Source organism: Diadema antillarum, unplaced genomic scaffold (assembly GCF_040938485.1).
Source record: "Diadema antillarum isolate AM-2024a unplaced genomic scaffold, OU_Dant_1.0 scf00000114, whole genome shotgun sequence".
NCBI classification, from domain to species: domain Eukaryota; kingdom Metazoa; phylum Echinodermata; class Echinoidea; order Diadematoida; family Diadematidae; genus Diadema; species Diadema antillarum.
The window spans coordinates 843472-864709 of NW_027271003.1; the positions used below are offsets into that span (position 1 = coordinate 843472).

At 36.3% G+C, this 21238-nt stretch overlaps 1 protein-coding gene across 1 annotated transcript in view; it reads right to left on the minus strand.

The window, feature by feature from the left end:
- Positions 1-21024, minus strand: part of LOC139719706 (kynurenine/alpha-aminoadipate aminotransferase, mitochondrial-like) — a 36133-nt gene extending 15109 nt beyond the window's left edge. The window contains exons 1-3 of the mRNA XM_071631101.1: positions 20958-21024; positions 19833-19932; positions 208-276 (exon numbers count right to left, since the gene is read on the minus strand). Coding sequence (XP_071487202.1) covers positions 208-276; positions 19833-19932; positions 20958-21024 — 236 coding nt within the window. The remainder of the gene's footprint in view (positions 1-207; positions 277-19832; positions 19933-20957) is intronic.
- Positions 21025-21238: the final 214 nt, after the last annotated feature.

Consider the following 21238-nt stretch of genomic DNA (forward strand, 5'->3'; position numbering starts at 1 on the left):
AGAAAATATTTTCTCTACTTTGTTCTACCTCGCACATTGATATTCTTCATGAAACTAATCAGATACATAGAAATTGTAAATATATAAAGTGTGTATATACTTCATGACAAAATTGAAAATAAATAAGTAATTTTTGATAACTAACTAAAATAACAATGATAATGAAAATATGCTGACGCAAAATGAAATGATAAAGGAAATTCCTACCCATCAAATTTTCCGTAACTTTGAGCAATCTCCATATCATCACTTGACAGTTCAATTGTTGAGCCATCTCTGTCAAAGGGAGGGGATGAGAATAATTCTAGACAGAGGAATAAAGTTGTGCGCATTGAGCTTAGTTCTTTAATTTTTTAATGTCGTGGATTATTTGTGCCACTTTTGTTTTGACTGAGAAGCTACGTAAGGCATAGAATGGAAAAAATCACCTCGAACTTTGGTCAACATAATGACTATAGTTTATACACGTGACATATCATAACAAGTGTAACGGGTGGAATTGATACGGCTTGAAATGCTGGCATTGACTTCTAAATAACGTGAGAGTCTAGAGGCTCAGTTTCATGTTGCGTATTCGTTGTTTGGATTGGGCAATGCAAATAAAAAAGTTGATTTTCAAAGTTAAATCATTTCACAGAATTAATGCACATTGTTATGCTCACAATAGACTATTGCTAATGACATTATTCACACAGTATTTTGTTGGATCAATAACAAGTCGTGAAACAAACCTCAGCTGGAACTTTGCACCTGCAAGGTGAAATAGGTCAGGATTTGGCAAGCCTGGCGAAAGGTCGATAAGTGGGATTGTTGTCTCTCTGCTGAACATAACTTTAAAGATGAATACAAATTAGGCACCAAAACTTTTGCCAGCTTTATATAGATAAATGAATGGGATATGAAATAAATGGAATAACGACAACTGCGATATCACGAGCAGCAATAGCATAATGTCTTTGTCGGAATGGCAGTCTTTGATAACTATAGATCAATCGGAACAAATCCCGGGAGTAATCTTCACTATTCTTTGTGAGACCGAGTTCGAGGCTTATCTTGTTTACCATGCTCACCTTTCCTAGTACTTGCTATCATAATGAATAAGGCACACTGACTTTTAGAGATTCTATGTAAGCATACCTTTCACTTTGCATAATACACACAACTGTGTTTTGAGGATTTAAACTAAAGGAAAAAAATTGCTTTGTCTTCTTTCATGAATATGTACTAGACAATATTATAGTGGACTTGTCTTCGACAATAGTATCAAAGAGTACGTCGACGTCAGCCTAAAATAACTACAACAGTCTGAAAAACAAGTTCAAAATCAAAATGCAAGAGGATAAGAGAGCAAAATCTTATAACAGTGAAAGTTTGATCAAAATCGGATAATGATTAGTGACGTTATAAAATTTGGACCTGTCGCTTATTTAAGCAAAACAGCTATTGAAAAGTTGATAACAGTATAAAATGCTTATGGGAGAAACGGTTTATTTTTAAGCCCTCTTTTCATTTCTTAAAGACCCTGTCCATACTCCTCACTTTCAACTCCAATAACTTTGAAAGGAATGATGCTGGTGAATTGAAAGTCAGCTTTGATCATCTACTGAATGTGTTAATGAAGCATGCTCAATTTCAGCTTAATCTGATAATATCTTCCGTGTTGTTGTTGCTCCGATGATCAACATCTTTGTTGTTGCTGTTGTTGTTGTTGTTGTTGTTGTTGTTGTTGTTGTTGTTGTTGTTGTCCCATTCATCCCACAGCTAGCATGGCTTGGTAAAGATTAGGCGCTTGAATATACCCTGCTCTTCAGAGCCTGTTTTCTCAGTTCACACCTTCCAGAGTGTGTCCTTTCTTTCCAATAACTAGTATTTAGATAGGTTAGGAGAATTCCTTTGAATTGAGTTATACATCATTTTAAAGCTTAGAGTCTGTTTTTTTTTTTATAATCTGCATGCTCTTAACTATAAATTCATGTCTGGTGACTTTTTTGTTGGTTTTGTGATGCAGGGTCACGTACGTGTATGTAAATGTGTAATGTATAATTACAATGTATGACAAATAAACGATAGTCAACAAAGTAATAAAGATATACATACATATTGGAAATACAGAGTTGTGTTTAAAGGGGAAGAAGAGAACTGAGAGGTCCACTAAAAAGCAATGCTTGTAGATTGTGGACCACTCAAGAATTTCTTCAAAAATACGTATACTGTAATTAAGTATGCAATGCTTATGAGTACACGTTCTTAGAAAAACGTTGTAACGAAAGTTACCTAATATCATAAAAGTTGGTTTCCAATGATTAGAACATGATATCAACACAAGATATGATGCTCGTAACGCTGTGGTTATCATAATTACGGTTTTAATGTATCATCAGCCAGATGTCAGAGAACATCAGTAATGAAGATCACACTAACACTAACTATATGACTTACTGTATTTCAATGTTTTCATTGAGTTTTCGTGGTTTCTTTTCCCCTAACAGACTCATTCAGTGATCAATAACTTATTATCAGTGCTGATTACACATATGATACGCAAAATGTGCATTTTCTCCAACCCCATTGGAATAGCTTATCAAGCTAATAATCTGACTAATGGCTTGTTAGCCACAGTCTTCATTACTGGTATAGTAAACATGCGTAACTCTATAAAGCCCACGGGAGCGGCACATTGTGGCTCCCACCGTATTTTCGTCTGCCTCTCCTTCCCCCTTTATCCAATTTCAACAAAATTTGGTGACTTTTTCTAAAATCTCCTTGTAAATACAAGTGTGTATTTGATTTATGATTTAGCTACTTCTGATATTGCTGATTGCCATGGCAACCGTAAACGGACAACCATGTCCATCAGATTTTGCGTGCTTCTTCTGTTCCAATTATTGTTAAGAATATAATGGATTAAATGGGGGTTCTCTTTGCTGTAATTTGATGAACAACCAGAATGTAAAGTAATATTTTGGTCGTGAATTCTCCTGAAATGGTACTGTTATTATTTCCTTCATTTTTACATGACAAATAAATATAATTGAAAAAATATTATTTTCGAAAGACTAGCCTTTTATTTGTATCTTCACTCGAATTTTGTGTGTAGTATCATTATATACAATTTTCTTGAACATATCGATCTGCAAACTCCAATTTCCAATTTCATGGACATATAAAATTTGACACCAATATCATGTACCTATTCCAAACCAAATATTTGAGGTCTCATATACGTCTTTATGATTGTTGCAATGGACAGGGCCCCCCTCATGTGTCGACATTGTGAAATTTCAACCATAACATATAGTGAGGGCTGACATTTAGTGTGCAGGCACAAACCCTTGTTGGTCGTAAAGGAGACTGTGCCAAGACTACTACATGCACAAACCCTTGTTGGTCGTAAAGGAGTCTGTGTCAAGACTACTACATGCACCACTCCTGCACTGTTCCATAAGCCCTGTGTTGTACTAGGTGTTACAAAAATATTTCCCCGATTTGATTCTTGATAGTTCACAAACTATATATCAGATAAAAATGTCATTGATAAGAGTAATAGCTGAATAGTGTCCAATTTAGTTGGAAGTGACTTGAATATGATAGCCTATATAAGTTTCATGAAATCAATGATTTATTTCAATGTTAGGATCCAGATTTTGAGCAAATTTTAACCCTCTGTTAAAAAAATTGAACTTTACACAGGAACCAATGATATGTATGTGAGTGTGTGCTTACAATGACCCTGAAAAATTGACATGGCTACCACCTGTTCAGAGCTCTGCTGCAAGGCATATGAATGCTTTATCACTTATTCATGTGGATTGCCCTGAGCACTGCTAGTCTGAATTCATGAGACAGGGTGACATGCATGCACATGAATAAAATGAGCACATGTTTCCTTGTGCTTGCATACACCGCATTTCAGAATGAATAAAGACTAGCTGTGATAGTGGAATTCCTCATTAATGTGTAATAGAGCATTCCAATCCTTGCCATTGTCCAGGACCATTGTCTGGCTATCAACAACACACTCCTATGCACACCAATAACCCCCAGTGCAAAGTTGAAGTTTTATTCAGTGTTGAAAGTAGAGCAAAATCTGAAACCTAACTGAAAAATTAATGTTGAATTTAACGAAACTGAATGATGCTTTCATTTTCAAATTACCTCCAACAAAATTGTACACTATTCAGCTATTGCTCATATCAATGTTAATGTTATCTGTTACAATAAAAGGATCGAAAGTAGGATTTTTTTTTTCGTAACACCTAGTAGCTTCTCCGAGCGGCTGCAATGCAGTGGTGCGTGTAGTAGTCTTGGCGCACACAGGCTCTTTACGACCAACTAGGGTTTGTGCCAGCAAACTAGGCTGACATGACATTCGTTTGTACCTAGGTGTTTCAAAAAACATTTCCCACTTTTGATCATTAATAGTTCAAAAACTATTCATCCGATAAAACTGTCATTGATATGAACAATAGCTGAATAGTGTACAATTTGGTTGAAGGTGATTTGCACGTGAAAGCATAATTCAGTTTCATTAAATCTAAGATTGATTTTGAAGTAAGGTTTCAGATTTTTGTCAAATTTTAACCCTCTGTACAAAAATTGAACTTTGCGCCGGAACCAATGATGTGTATGTGAGTGTGTGCTGACAATGGCCCTAAACAATAGACATGCCTGAACCACCTGTTGACTAGGCGTCAGTCTCGCGCTCCCTGGCCCATGAATGCTTATAATCAATAATTCATGTGGATTGCCCTGGTCACTGCTAGTCTGAATTCATGCACGGGTAAAGTGCTTGCAAACACCACATTTCGTTCCAGCTGGCAATCGTTTTCAAATTTTGCTTCACATGTCACTAAATTTTGGACATAAATAAGAATAAATTATCTGAAGTTCCTCATTTTGATACAACTGTCTACTGATTAAATAGTCTGACAAATTTTTGGCTTTTTCGATAAGAAGAGATCATTTTTGGTAAAGAGTTCAGCAGCATTTATCATTGGGGCGATTTGTTTCACAGTAGATTAATTTAAGGCTCCATATACACAAGTGTATACTCTTTGCTTCCTGTCACCATGTTTACGACAGAACAGAACGTATTCTTTGTAATTTCGTTTTTCAGAAGTAGGGAGAGCACTGTCACGACTCAGCGACAGTATCGGCAGGCGTTTAACTTTACACAGATACTGCCAGAGGCTGAATAAAGACTAGTTGTGATAGTGGAATTTCTCATGAATAAATAATGAAGCATTCAAACCCTGGCTATTGTTCAGGACCATTGTCAGGGTGTTAACCACACACTCACATAAACACCCATAGACCTCTGTGCAAAGTGAAATTTTGTACAGAGGGTTGAAAATAGAGCAAAATCTGGAACCTAACTGTGAAATTAATCATGGATTTCATGAAACTGATTTATGCTTTCATATCTAAACCACCTTCAACCAAATTGTACACTATTCAGCTATCACTCATATCAATGACAATGCTATCTGATATATAGTTTTTTAATTATTAAGAATCAAAAGTGGGAAATGTTTTTTGAAACACCTAGTAGCATTCAGCTATTGCTCATATCAATGTTGATGTTATCTGATGTATAGTTTTTGAACTATAAAAGATCGAAAGTAGGATTTTTTTTCGTTTTTTGTTTTTGTAATACACGTACCTAGTAGCTTCTCTGAGCGGCTGCAGTGCCGTGGTGCGTGTAGTAGTCTTCGCGCACACAGACTCCTTTACGGCCAACTAGGGTTTGCATATATAAAAATGACTGGTATGAAATGAAAACATGATATACTTGACATACAGAAATATGAAAACAAAACATGATACCAGCTTATTTCAGATGTATTTCTTTATATTTTGGTAAAAGGCGGCCTCACTGGGTGACCTTAAGAACTTTCAAACGTTTAGGTCATGTAGAGTATGAGTAGCTCTACCCGTGTGCCGAATATGACAGTGATAATAGATCACACCCCCACCCCTCCTCCTTGAGCCTTGAAGGGGTTAAAATAGCTTGGGCTTATCAGGGTAAAGGTTTTATGATTATTAAGTATGCGAGATAATACAAGCACTACTATACACATAAAAGCCAGAAAATAAAAATAGATTAATAGACCTTATGATTGCATAAGTCAGGAATAAAAAGAGGGTAACTTGCGTACATACTACATTTCAAAGTCCCGACTTTCTTACACATTGAAAATGAAAGATAATAATAATAATAATAATAATAATAATAATAATAATAATAACAATAATACAGTGCTTATATAGCGCATATCACTACCGTAGTGTCTCTATGCGCTTGTGTTAAAGGAGGGGGAAGAAGATGGAAAAAAAAAGAAGTGCACTGTACCAATGTACAATGTATGTACCATAGATGCAAACCAAAAGTCATTCATAACCATTTTTAAACGGATAGTAATACAAGAACCTTGATATTTAGAAATTCCACACTATATATTCAAGGTAATGTTGGTGAATGTATGGAGCTAAACCAGTAGAAATAGTTTGAGTTTGATTAAAATCGGACAATTACATGAAATTTAAGAAATGGTTTTGCAAGGGAGAAAGAGTATATTAAGAGTAAGATGCCAATACTTGTCCATGGCAAGGCCGAGATGTGATATCATTCAGACAGTATAGGCCTACCTTTAAAATGACTTTTGAGAGCTGTACTTCGGCTTGGTGTCAAAACAGATTTTAAAAATCCCCGTTATTTAAGAGTGAAGTAACAAAATGGCGGGTAACTGATTTGATATACGCAAGATAACAGCGTCTACGTAGTCCTGTATGACAATAGGCGTTCTCACATCAGCCCGATAAACATCCAAGCTCGAGATATTTTCCTATTTCCCAAGTCAGAAAATGGCGCGCTATTTCGAAACATCGGGCTGATGTTAAAACGCCTAATGTGTAGCGACGAATAGTGTATGCATACCATTGCACACAGGACAATAGCTTTGTTCCTGTACGTATTTAACACCATCGCATCAACAGGTCTAACACATCAACACATATGAGTCAAATCTCTGCTCATGTTGATTAACAGATCAGTCAATTAGCGAACTTTTCTGTCATTCACATAATTCAAACTTACAGGTCTGGGTAGGTCCAAAACTTTGCCGAAGAGTTGAAGGGATTCTTCTAAACAAAGTTAGAGAGATCCAGAAGTTACAGTGCCAATGTTACTCTATACCGAGTTGCAGCAGCGAGAGTACTGTAATTACAAGAGTAATGACGTCATTAATCTTTAGTCAAATGTCAGCCAGTTTTCTCTTCTCCATATGTCGCTGAGCGTGAAACAGATCATACACCAAACCTCTATACATCCGTATATTCTACCCCGACATCTGTGATGCAGACTATTGTATAGACATTATTATTCAATGGGACACGCATATTCCACTGCACAAATTAGGTCCTAATGATCAAAACTGTCTTACAGCGCAATTACCAGGTACGCATTATGATTTAGTACACACACCCTCATTTCAAGTTCCCATGATCAATTTCATATCCTGTGAGGTTTGTTCAAATCTAACATTCTACCCTTCTTTTATTGCACAATTTTGATTACGAGAAGGTGTTGCTCCTATTTTCCTCTCTGCCTATGATATACTTGGATTAATGTAGGCCTATTTTAACGCATTTATACACACAGTCAAACCTGACTATAGCGGTCACCCAAAGGGACGAAAAAAGTGGCCACTTTAGGTATGCAGATTCTTTAACCCTATTAAGCCCAAGCTATTTTGACCCCTCGCAGGCCCAAGGGGGGGGGGGGGCACATTGTGCCCCCCCCCCCCTATATAACTTTTTTATTATTTGATGTATCATCGTCATATTTGGCACGTGGGTAGAGTAACTCCTACTCTACATGACTGTACATTTGAATTTTCACAAGGTCACCCATGGAGGGCGCTATTTACCAAAATATAAAGAAATACATAGGAAATATGCTAAAAACATGATTTTTCTGTATAATTTCTTTATCCCCATTATATGTCTTATTATAGACCAATCATTTTCATATTTGCCACAAATGATAAGCAAATGGAATTTTATCATTTGCCATGGTTGAAATTTCACAAGGTCACCACATGGGGGCGCTATTCATATCAACATAGTGATACATTATGAGACCTGGGATGAAATGTTTGGGATAGGTACATGTATAGTTATGACATTTCATATTTGCATAATACTGGAATTTTGAGAGTGCAAATTGATAATATGATAAACTAATGATATTAGAGGCATAACTTGGGTGAATCAAAATAACTAAAAATATAAGGGCAATCTGTAGAAAATATTATTGTTTTCAATTATCTCTATTATATCTATTGTTTTATGCCTTTGTCACATAAAAACATAGGAAATAATAAGAAAAACTTTCCAGGACCATAATTACTTCAAATTTTGCTCCTTCAGCAAATTTCAGCCAAGAAACACTCATTTCATACACTGTAATGCTGTTAAAAGAAATGGGAACAGAAAAAAAAGATGCAAAATCTGACTGACATGGTTGTCAGTTTATGGTTGCCATGGCAACCAGCAACACCAAATATAGCTAAATTATGTATCAAAATGTTCGCAATAAGATTTTAGGAAAAGTCACCAAATTTGGTTGAAATCGGATCAAGGGCGAAGGAGTGGCAAACGAAAATCTGGTAGGGGGGGCACAATGTGCCCCCCCTTGGGCTTTATAGGGTTAACATACTTTTTCTCGCGGAGGGAATTGCTTTTATGGCGGCCGTATAATAAATATGCCAGGTGGCCGCTTTAGACAGGCAGATGCCAAGACAGGGTTGACTGTATGTATGTATGCATGTATGTATGTATGTATGTATTTACGTATATAACACACACACACATGTATATTATATATACATGTATACCATGTTCATATGTACAATCGCTGTATAAGCACATCATATTGATATTGTATTCAATTATTAAGAATAAGTACAACAGGTTTTATTTACAACATGCAGGCTTTTCTATGCCAATCGGGAAAAGAGGGTCAAAGCGGGCTACTTATTTCTCTATCACATAAAATTGGTAATATATCTTCATGGGTTTTAGTGTATGATTATACGCAGATTACTCATTTTGATTAGGGTAATAAAGATGATTACGATAATAATAACAATAGAATGATCATATTTACCAATGATAGCCACTGCAGATCGGGTCTAACACTGCTCTCCTAAAGGGTCCCTCTGTCATCACTACCAAATCATTGTCAGGTATACCAATTATAAACATTCGTATATGTGACCGTGCATCATAAAACAAACAAACAGTCGCTCCTCGGTCTTGATTTTACGTGAGGAATAAAAAATTGGTGAAAGGGGTCAACCAGGTCAATCTTAAGTTTTTCATATTTTCTGAAAGAGCTATTCTTCTCTACATCATTCTGAAGTTTTGGATCATGAAGTGAATGGGAAAGTGTGTTTTCAGCAGTTTTTCTACAACCCTTTTGTGAGCGAAGATATGTCTTGGAGGTCCCTTTTCATTTCTTTAAAATCCTTTGCACACTCTTCACTGTCAACTCTAATAACTTTTGAAAGAATCGTGCTGCTGCTTTGAAAGTTGGCATTAATCATCTACATAATTTGTTGATAGGATATGCTCAATTTCAGCTTAATCTGATAATCCCTTTATTGCTGTTTCTCCAGTAACATGTTTATATCCTGTTTTGTTTTGTTGATTTTTTATCCCATTCATCTACCGCGTTTTGGTAAAGATTAGCGCTTGAATATCCGTATAGACCCTATACTTCAGAGCTCTTTACTCAGTTTACACTTTTCCAGAGCGTGTGCATTCTTTTCGGTATTTAGAATTTGAATTGAGTTGTACATCATTTTTAAAGCTTATAGCCTGGTCTTTTAGAATATGCTCTTACCTGCTAATCCATGTCTTTCGACTTTTTGTTGGTTTTGTGAAGCAGGGTCACATATAGTTCGTGATTCTACCCCACACATTGTATTGGCACGGACACAAAGAGGTTGTATGCACGAGTGTATGATTTTTTTTTTTTTCTGCAGCAGAAAAAAGGGACCCTCTCGTCGCTCTGAAGCAGTTACTGTAATGCTCGCATACCATGTTCACACAACGTGAACCAACGTGAACCACCACGTGTAGAACAGGAAGTGATCATGTTGCTTACACGTGACAGTAAATTGAATAAAAATGATTCTGCATGATCTTTTCATTCATTTCTGTTAAATTTGTGGGCCTACAGGGTTGCAAACTGCTGTGTAATATTCAAAATGGAGTAGCAATTACACGTAATTTAACAAACCACATGGTTTCAACTCTCATCAGCGCTAGCTTGCTTTCGATGCATCAACATTGGAATTTGGAAAAAGACTCTTAACGGGGAGACGATCTAATTCTAAATGCATAGACTTTTTAATGATGTCAAATAATACGCCAGTCATTTCGCAATGCGTGACATTAAACGGCGTTAATACTATTTCCTTGAAATTACAAAATACAACTTGTATTTGATGACAGTGTACAATGTATCTCCTATATTCAACGACACTGCTCGTCTGTGATATGACAAACCTCACCATAGCTACCCTCGTTCCTCTTTTCTTATTTTCAGAAAACGGTTTTAACACCTGAGCCTTGCACGTATCCCATTGTTTCTTTCAATTGCGGTCGTGTGCACGAACCTGGTATAGCGTGGGGATACCACGCATTCGGAAGACGACATGGCCTTACCCAGATATTTGGAAATCTCCGTAAACGAATCATGTGATGTCTAAATTCATATTTCTACATCCAAAGAATCTCGCTGCCTGACTCTTTTATTCAGGCTACTTGCGGTTTTCAACTGTGATCCGTAACAATTGGAAAAGAATGAGATCGATTCGGCTGGATAGATTCAATCGTGTTGCCCTTCTCTCCCATTAATGGTTTGGGCCGTTATCGAAACGCACGCACTGCACTGCGTGCGCTTCCATTCTCTTTGCGGCAACACTGCTGCGTTTTTAAATGTCCTTGCAGATTCTTAATATTATCATTATTGCAATTATTATCATTTTTGTTAGCATTATTATATTTGTTAATATTATCATTATGACCATCGTCATCATCATTTTCTATTCGATCAGGTAAAGAATACAGGATGTACGTATCATTTCATATTGTGCATAAAAGAGAATGTTTATTGACCTCATGTCATTAAGAGTGGTTGCAAAGATGTTCTCAGAGTTGGCATAATCATGCTTTCGTACACATTTTTTGAAGAATCAACATCTAACATTATGCCAGGTATAATTTGTCCCTTATTTAGCATAATTCTTGTACATGTTAAAAAAGGAAATTACTTGTTGTATGTGTTTGTGTCTTGTCGTACCTTTTTTCGTTTGTTTGTGTGCTTCGTCGAAAATTACAGCAAAGCAAGTTGTTGAGACCTTTGGTTTCTGCTTGTCTGTTTGTTTGTTTGTGTGTCTGTTTGTTTGTTTGTTTTTGGTTTGTTTTGTTTTGAATGGTTTTGAAATGTTTTTGTTTTTGTTTTGTGTCTTTTTGTTTTTTGCTCTTGTTTGTGTGCGTTGTTTTGTTTGTAGTGTCAGCTATTCAATTGGGCACCACAATAGGTTGATATAATGTAACATAATTTCATGGCAATGAAGCAAAATCCTACTTTTCACACTGATCACCACTGCAGTGGGTGGCCAAGAGAAGCAGGTCGAACATTGCTATGTTGCCAGAGTTGGCATAATTATGCTTTCTGGCACAGTGTTATTTTTAGACGTTTCATCACCTATAGCATTAATTATAGGCATAATTTGACTGTTTTTAGCATGATTATAGCATAATTGCCACAGAAAGGAAATCTCCAGGTGTGTTATGACAGATGGTCCCCCTATTTGGTTGGTCCTTTAGTTTATGAGCTTTTTTTGACCGAATTGACAATAAAAAGTTTTGAGGACTTTTTTTTTCAGACGTTCGTTGGTTTTGCCGATTGAGGGCCTCAGTTTAGTTGGGAGCATAGAATTAGAGACCTTGGATTGTCAGCTGGTTGGGCACCATAATTTGTATGAAAAAGAAATGTAGGCCCTTTCATTTTTTTTTTAATCTTCATTTATTTGTTCTGTTTTTCGTTTTGTTTTTTTGTTGTTTTTTTTTGTTTGCTTGTCAGTTTATCGGGCACCACAAATTGTAGCAAAAATGGGAGGACGATTGGGCAGCACAATGCAAATGGCACCACAAGGCGATTAGGAACTAAAATACGATTGGGCACCCCAATCTAACTGTATTTGTTTTTATGTTTATTTTTCTTTGTCAATCGATTGGGCACCGTAATTCGTAGCAAAAAGAAATGATAATTATAACAATAATGTCAGGACCTTCCTTTTTTGTTCTGTTTTGTTTGGTTTGGTTTATTGTTTTGTTGTTTTTTTGCTTGCTTGGCGGCGATTGGTTGACTTGATTTGACATATTTTCATGGCAATTTAGCATAATTTTGTGCCGCTTCAAGCATAATCCCATGTATTTCGTCATTACAAAAGACACGCTAGAGTGTTGCCTGTTGAGACGTTTTAGGGTAGCCATTGAGCTCATTTATGTTGTGTGGCGAGATGATAAGATAATTATATGCATCGTCGACATATCGGAGCCAGAGAGAGGATTTGCTTTCTTAAAACCAAACTATTTTCTATACTAAATGCAGATGGCACTTGAAAGCTACAATTTATTCTGTACTCATAGTATTTTACAATGTCGGGATAAATAAAGCAAACAAACAAACTACACACTGTGCCAAGGTGTATATCTTGAGAAGTTTCTCTACGAACACTGTTTCCCGTGATGGGGTATGGCCGTTTGGCACGACGTAGAAGAACTTCGGTCTCTTTGGCCTGTTTTACAGGCAATACATTTATCAATACGAACGTGGGTTATAATTTGTGACCCTGCACCTCAAAACAAACAAAAAGTCGCCAGACATGAATTTTTAGCTAAGACCATATTCTGAAAAAGTAGGCTTTAAGCTTTAAAATGATGTATAACTCAAATCAGATGGACTCTCCTAACCTACCTAAATATTGGAAAGAAAGCACAAACTCAGGAAAAGTGTGAACTGAGAAAAGAGGCTCTGAAGTAGAGTGTCTATTCAAGCGCTTAATCTTTACCAAACCGTGCTGGCTGTGCGATGAATGGGACAAAAAAAAAAAACAGGAAGTAAACCACCAGAGTAACAACAATGAAGGGATTATCAGATTAAACTGAAATTAAACATACCTCATTAACACATTCTGTCCATAATTAATACCAACTTTCAAAGCAGTAGCACTATCTTTTCAAAAGTTATTAGAGTTGAAAGCGAAGAGTGTGGACAAGGTTTTTAAGAAATGAAAAAGGGATTCTAAAGACACACCTAATCACACTATTCTACCAAAAATGTTCGAGATAAACTGCTAAGAAACACACTTTCCTGCCCGTTTTATGATACAAAATTTTAGCATAATGTAAAAGAAGACCCGCTCTTTCAGAAAATATGAAAATGTCAAGTTCGGCTAGGTTGACCCATTTCACTTATTTTCAGTCCTCACGCAAAATCAGTGTGTGCGACTTTAGTGTATTGTTCGTTTTGAGGTGCACGGTCACATTTAATCTTTTCACGTGTTAGCTTACACGCAAAAGGCTTTCTTTTAGATTTTTCTTTTATCTCACCTTATAGTTGTTTCAGAAAGAGCAAAGAAGTGCAAAGTGGATACAAACAGATTTATAATTTCATGTAAGAACTCGTCCGTCACCTATTCCTTGGGGTGTTTGGTTTGTTTGTATTTGTTTTTGTTACGGGTGACTTAAGACAACACTACTTCAGTTTGTATGGAATGCCTATCATCGGACGAATCTACATGAAAATAGAAAATAATCTAGAAAAAAGTTGTCGTAGAAATTGAAGAAAAATTTGGTAATGAAATACTTCGATTGTTTATGCTTGTATTCTTTGTTTTATTAGTATACACGAAATCGTATACTATAACAGTCATCAGATTTATCATTTCGTCCATTCAAGAAAGATAAATATCTTATGTTTTTAATAACATACACACATTCTTTTTAATTTCCTGCCATGGTGATAAAAGACATCATGTTATACCTAGTTAAATGCAAGCTTTCTTAGTTTTACTCATGATTGTGAAAGTGTCTACTCAGAAAAGTTATCTTGCAGAAAGGTATTTTTCATTAAAATGAGGGCCTCATATGAACACTTGAAATCATACGGAATCTCGGCTATTCAAATATTGCTCCTCGTCACACAGCAACACATGACCTCTTGTCTGTTTATTACCAGCTTTCTTTATCTTCTAGATTCCACTGAGAAAGCACCTCTCCAATGTCCGTGATACTGGGTTCATCCTCTTCCATTCTTATTCCAACTTGGTCACCTTGCATCACCCGCAACTGAAATAAATCATTATTGCGTTAGTTAAGGAGTTAGGTGGAAACTAGCTTGCGATGTTGTAACACATAATGTTCAAAGGTTCAAACGGAATGAATGGTGTTGTGTTATTAATTATGTTATACGCATATGTAGAAGAACTATTAGTACTAAAAGCAGCAAGACCGGATGTTGACAGTTAGAAGAGAGAGATATATTTGCAAGTTTTTATGTGTTATTCCGAAGTGGTGACTGTAAATGACTGATGGTATTTCAGTTCCTAGAAGTTCTTTCAACGTTATCAGAACGCATTTGTGATGTACGATAACTTCCACTTCCTCTGCTAAGTAATTCGTAAAGGCTCTTCAACTTATTAACGGCATACGCAGAGGAACCAGATTTGTTTCAAAGTTCATTACATAAGCCAGAAGTCACACAATTAGAAATAAGACTTAATCTGGTTGAAGTGAGGCGTATATACAATATGTAATTTTAGGTTCATTCATAGGGATGGCATTAGTAATAAAGGCACGAAAAATCGATTGAAGACAAAGATACTAGAACAGTTATGACAACGATAGCTGCTGCTGTGATTGTGAATACAATGAACAAATGGAATTTATCAAAAGAAACTTTTTGTATAATTATATAAAACATATTGCTTCAAGAAACGTTCTATAAGTTCGTTCTGGAACCAAAAAACTTTGACCTTCGTTGAGAAGCAGGTTTGCAGTCTGTCATTAAAGCAGGGAATATGAAATCAATAATCATTAGCTTCGAGGGAGCATTTCTTCTTTTTTCAGTTCGAAGCAAAAATTTGTTATCTGATGCTTTACGGAAAAAAAATGTAATGAGACAATACATAATAGAATGGAAAACATAACAAAATTACATTAAAGGCACATAAACATCACTAAATAAATGTATATCAGATGATTTAAAATTTGACAATTATTTCTGCAAAAACACTGTGATTGATTTTGATCACTTTTTTTCTGCCACACCTAGATTTTATATTAGCAAATAATGGTCCTAACGTTTGATTCATGCAGGCATTTGACATTTCTCTATTGGTGTTATGATTATAATCATGATAATTTTAATATGTCTATTATTCATTTAGGGTTTTTAAGAGAGTGCGTTAAGAAGAAATATCGTCCAATCCTCAATACATGTATTGCACAACGATAGCTGATAGGCTTGCGTGTTGTCTAGGAAAGAGGTACATACAATGACATAAATAAGGCCTAGATGATGATTTGTATTCAGGATTGTATTTTTCCTTCTGAAATTTGAATAAAAGTTAGGTGAAAGTGACACAACCAGATAATTTCTCCTACAAGTACATCCATATTCCCAAACTCCAGTTAAGGTAATATTTGTTTTGTATAGCTATTGTTAAAGCAATATACAGTCAAAGTGTTTGCCTAGTTTAAAGCCCTCATTTTCTACTTGTGTGTTTTTGTATATAGATTATTGTCTTACATTGTGCCGGAGCAATATTGACTGACGCTAAATTCATTTAGTCAAAACATCCATGATTAATGGGCTTGTTTTTACGAAAATGACCGTTACTTAGTTTCGAAATTGATAATCAATATCAATCAGACTTTATATGATTGCATTATAATACTGCATTCTTTTTTTTTCTTTTTTTTTGTTCAACATGCTCAATACGTAAGAATTTTTGGCTAAATTGAGTGTTGAAATTGTATAGAAAGCCATGTAAGGAATGCACCGAATGTAATCTCTACAAGACCCTTGCGTTGACAATCACTTGAAGTGCTCGGTCTGGGTCTGGGCTGGTCCTGTTTGGTGGCTTGTGAAGTTTAATGGTGAGTTCTTCCAGCCACTCTCGGAAAGATTTAACCCTTTAGAGAGGAACGAAGAACAACAGGAACCTTTGTCAACCTGAATCTATAGTGGAAAGGGGATTATAACAGTCGGTGAACAGCTTTCATCTGCATATCAAACTGCCATCCTCAAATTCTGAACATGCTCCCTCTCTAAACATAATTTCCTTTCACAGAAAAGAATATTTAGACATTAATCTATTGAAAATGCCAATTTCGTTGGAGTAAAATATAAAAAAAAGGAACTGTTATTCCTAAAAGTATCATATTTTCCCATTATATTATTAGTTATTCTAGTTCTGAAGTATGGAGAGACTGTAATAGATTATAATTACATTTTGATTACTGTACATTATAGTGATTATCACTGATTCAAGCGTAGCTCTCAGGGTATGTTGGCTTTAACGAATGATTTTCACTTTAATATACATAAAGATAAGGAATACCTCTACGGCGTTATACAGTATATGCGACAACACTATAAAGTAGGCGGCTTGTATACCATTAGATGGGGCTGCACACTATTAAACCCATTTCTGATTATAACTGGTCTGACCTATCCATCGGTCCAGTAGGTACTTAGTTTTTCCAATTTTCACTGTACACTAATTTCTGATACTGGGTGACCTATCCATTGGTCCAGTAGGTACTTATATAAGTTTCCCATTTTTCACTGGTAAATTCCTGAAAAGTTACTTGTCCGACAGTGATTTTTACTGGTCAGGGACTATCAGACCAGTGCCAGTGTGCAACTTTGCATTAGAACACCAAGCATAATATTTCTCTGATCAAACTTCTTAAGCATCACTAAGAGACATGAGTTGTGTACACTGCAGTCACAAACGCTGTTCTTATCATTGCAATGTCAGGTATTTCCTTTAAAGCCAAAACATAGTTCTGGTACGCCTGCAAAAGTTGTCAAATTTCACTTGCAAATGTGCACGTATGCCTAGGAAATGTGTGGAATAACGCTGTAATAACAAGATATTCGATGGTTAACGACGAAAATGCGAAATAATAACCAAAAAGGTTCGCCGGAGTCGCAGTCTCAGAACTCACCCGATCGGGGTCAGGCTAAATTCGGACTCGGGCATGTCGGGGACAACTCGGCCTCGCTTTAACGGCGGGACGAGTTGTCTCCTCTGGATTGCACAGCGTTGTACTATGGGAGCGGCCTGTAGCGCTTCGCATTCTGGCTGGTCACAGTTAGAGTCCGAGTTGATACCAAAGACGCTTAACTAAAAAGACAGGGAAGTGCGCGCTACTCCTGTATAAAACAAATGGACAGCACGCGGTCCTCAAACGTATTAGGCCAATATAGAGACGCCCTGTCTTTGACGTTGTTATGCTGTTTATTAAGCGTCTTTGATTGTCTTTTCAGTATGGCGATCACGAACTGCGTGTAAATTGTCTGAAATAGGGCCAAGTTTTGCCTGAGATCGAGTTAGTCTGGATCCTTCTGGAATAAAAGTCGGTTTAGACCTACCGACTTTTATTCTTTATCTCGAAATACTCCGAATCAACTCCTCATCCCTGCAATTAAATCGCGTCAAGCAGGTAAGTTTCTCGGTAGACTCTCTCGATATATTGCAACCAATGAAATGGTGCCAGACGGGTTCTCAAACCCTTACCAAAACTATGTTTTCACTTAAAAAAAAAAACAAACAAACAAACCGCTGGATCCCTGCCCGTATCAATGTGTGCAGTATAACCTTACGTCATTACGCACTCTTGATTAGCCTTTTATCTTATTATAATGTATTGAACGGGTTATCATTGTTTATAAGACATCCATGTCATTCATGAAATATTTCTTCATTATGTTCTACCTCGCACATCAATATCCATCCTGAAAGTCGAAGTCGAAATATTCAGAAGGATACAAATTATGGATATATAAAATGCGTAGTTTACATAGTAAAAATATGAAATAATTAAATCACTTATCACAACTTATCAAAAAAAATATAAAAATAGGCAATCGCAAATTATTATGTGCATACGAAACTCCTACCCATCAATTTTCCCGTAGCTCTGGGCAGTCTCCCATATCCTCACTTGAGAGTTCAAATTTTTAGCCATCTTTGTCGAAGAGAGGGGGAAGAGAACTATTCAAGACAGAAGAATAAGATTCAGCACATTAAACTTTAATAGTTACATAATTTTCCATTATATTGCGGATACGCTTTACCGAACATTGTGAAGGCAATGAAGGAAAAAAAAATACTTGGTTAACAGCTTATACGCTTGGCACCAACCACATTTGTAGGGCCTATACATCTACTTGTATGCGCATGTACAATGATAATACAGGAACCAATAAATCAAATCAAGTCAAATCAAAACATTAATCCCATAATGTTGTGAAGCATTTGTGTCAGTTTGTTTTGCTTCAATTTTGGTGAAAAACAAAAAAACAAATAGGGCATAAAGTGTAAAAATCATTCTAACTTTTGGCCAACATAATGACTATAATAGTTTACATGTATCATATCATAGCATTTGGCAACGGGTGGAATTGATATGCCTTGGATGTTGCTGAAGGGCTAGGGTTCGCTTAGCTCTCTAGCACTCATCACACCAACAGCAGACAGGGCAGCACACACGTGTTACTTGGAAGGAGTCCCCTGGCTAACTAACTCGTAACCAGTTTATTCTTCACATAATTTGGCACGGGTTTTACATGTAAATCTGGATTGTAACATAAATATTATGCAAAATGAACATGACAAAACATGCAAATAAAGAAACAAAGATTAAAACTAAATATTCACTATATGTAAATGATGTGTAGGCTTGGGTGATTTGGGCATGTTTTCAGTGTTACAGGGACCAATGGGTGATAATTGAAAGAGCGGGAAAATGTCAGGTGATGTGTGGAATGTCTGTCATAGGAAGGGCGTATGGATGCATGTGGATGTGAATATGTATGTGGTGTGGGTTGATGTATGGGTGTGTAGAGGGGTGGTATATGTTATAACAGAAAGGGGGAATACATTAGTAATAAATGGTTCAAAATAAATGCCTACAAATCAGTCTTCCTCTTACAAATAAAATGTCGTCATTTTCTTATACCTTTTTTTTCAAAAAAAAAGGTTTATGAGACGCAAGTCAATACATGTATATGTTTGCAATTTAGTAAAACCGGATTGAGTATTGATGTTAACAGAAACAGAATATTGGTTGTGAACAGAAATGGAAGATACTGTTGTTAACAGAAATATAATAGTTAGGAGGGAATATATATGTTACTTTGTATATTTTGTTAGGATAGAAAGATAGAAGATTAGAAGAAAGTGTTGAATTTCGTTTGGATAGAGAAATAATGGGAAGTGTATTTATACGGAAAAAGTGATGTTTGATATCTAAATAACATGAGAGTCTGGAGGATCAGTTTCACGTTGCGTGACATATGTGTTTGGATTGGAATACACTTTAAAAAACTGATTTTCAAAGTTAAATTATTTTAAAGAATCTGTGCACATCGTTATTAACTCAATAAACTATTGGTAATGACATGATTCACATAGTATCCACGAGTTTTTTGTATATCAATAACAAGTCGTCAAACAAACCTCAGTTGAAACTTTGCGCCCACGAGGTGAAAGAGGTCAGGATTTGGCAAGCCTTGCGAAAGGTCGATAAGTGGGATCGTTGTCTCTCTACCGAACATACCTGTAAAGATGAATATAAATTAGACAGCAGAACTTGTGTGAGCTTTGTATATAGAAAAACATGACAACGGCGATATCATGAACAGCAATAGCATTATGTTGTTTTGTCAGAATGACAGTAGTTAAACACAAAAATTCAAATCAATTAGAAGGAATCCTTGCAGGAATCTCTTGTATCCTCCAGAGACCAGGTTCCAGGCCTATAGTTTTTATGGCATGCTCACCTTTCTTGTACTTGTTGCCAGCATAGATTAGGCATACTGACTTTAGGATATTCCGTATTCATGGTATTAGCATACCTTTAAATTGGCAAATACACACTTATGTGTTTTGAGGATGGAAACTAAAGAAAAATGTTGCTTAGTCCTGGAAATATGTACTATACAAACAGTACATGGCAAGTGTGAAGGAGGTGAAGTCGTCAACGTACCAATTTGCATAATCATATTGACTGTTCAAGAATGGTTTTGTGAAAACCAGTGGCCAGAAAACTATCAACAACTTACTGTCCCACTTTTCATGATTTCATTTTTGCACATAGGGGAAGACACTGGCCCGAATTCACGAAGGTTGTACAAATGAAACCATGGACAAAAACCATGGAGCGCCAAGTGTCGCATGAAATATTTCGTCACGAAATTAGTCATTTTGTCGATGAAGTAATTATTTTGTAACGAAATGACAACATTTTGTAACTAAATGAACATTTCGTCCATGAAATGATAATATCGTTAACGAAACGGTCATTTTGTCGACGAAAGGACCAATTTCGTAACGAAAATAGAATATTCTGTGCGACACTTGGCGCTCCATGGTTTTTGTCTATGGTTTAAACCCTGGTTTCATTTGTACCACCACTCGTGAATTCGGGCCATCGAGTGTTTTCACACACAAATGCATACACCCTCAGAAACGCATGCAAACATGACAACAGTAACTATTATTAACCTTTGGAGGCATGAGCGAGAGAATATCTATGAGCACCCAAATGATTTTAAACAGAGTGTGACTGTGGGTTTCACTTACTGTATTTCGCAAAAGGAGACTTGCGCCGCAATTTTCCCGACTCGCTTAAGAAATCGTCGTAGTTCATCTTGTCGTATATCAGAAATCACCAACTGACGGGTAATAGCGATGAAAAGGCAGAGTGCACAATAGGCTACAGGCTCAGAACTGAATTTAGTTCAGTCTCTTTCAGACAAATTGATGCCAACTAGATCTAAGCGTAAGGTTTCACTATTCAACATTTTGAAATACGATAATGCCCTGCTGTCAGAACAGCATGTTGCGTTGTGATGCGCCTGTGT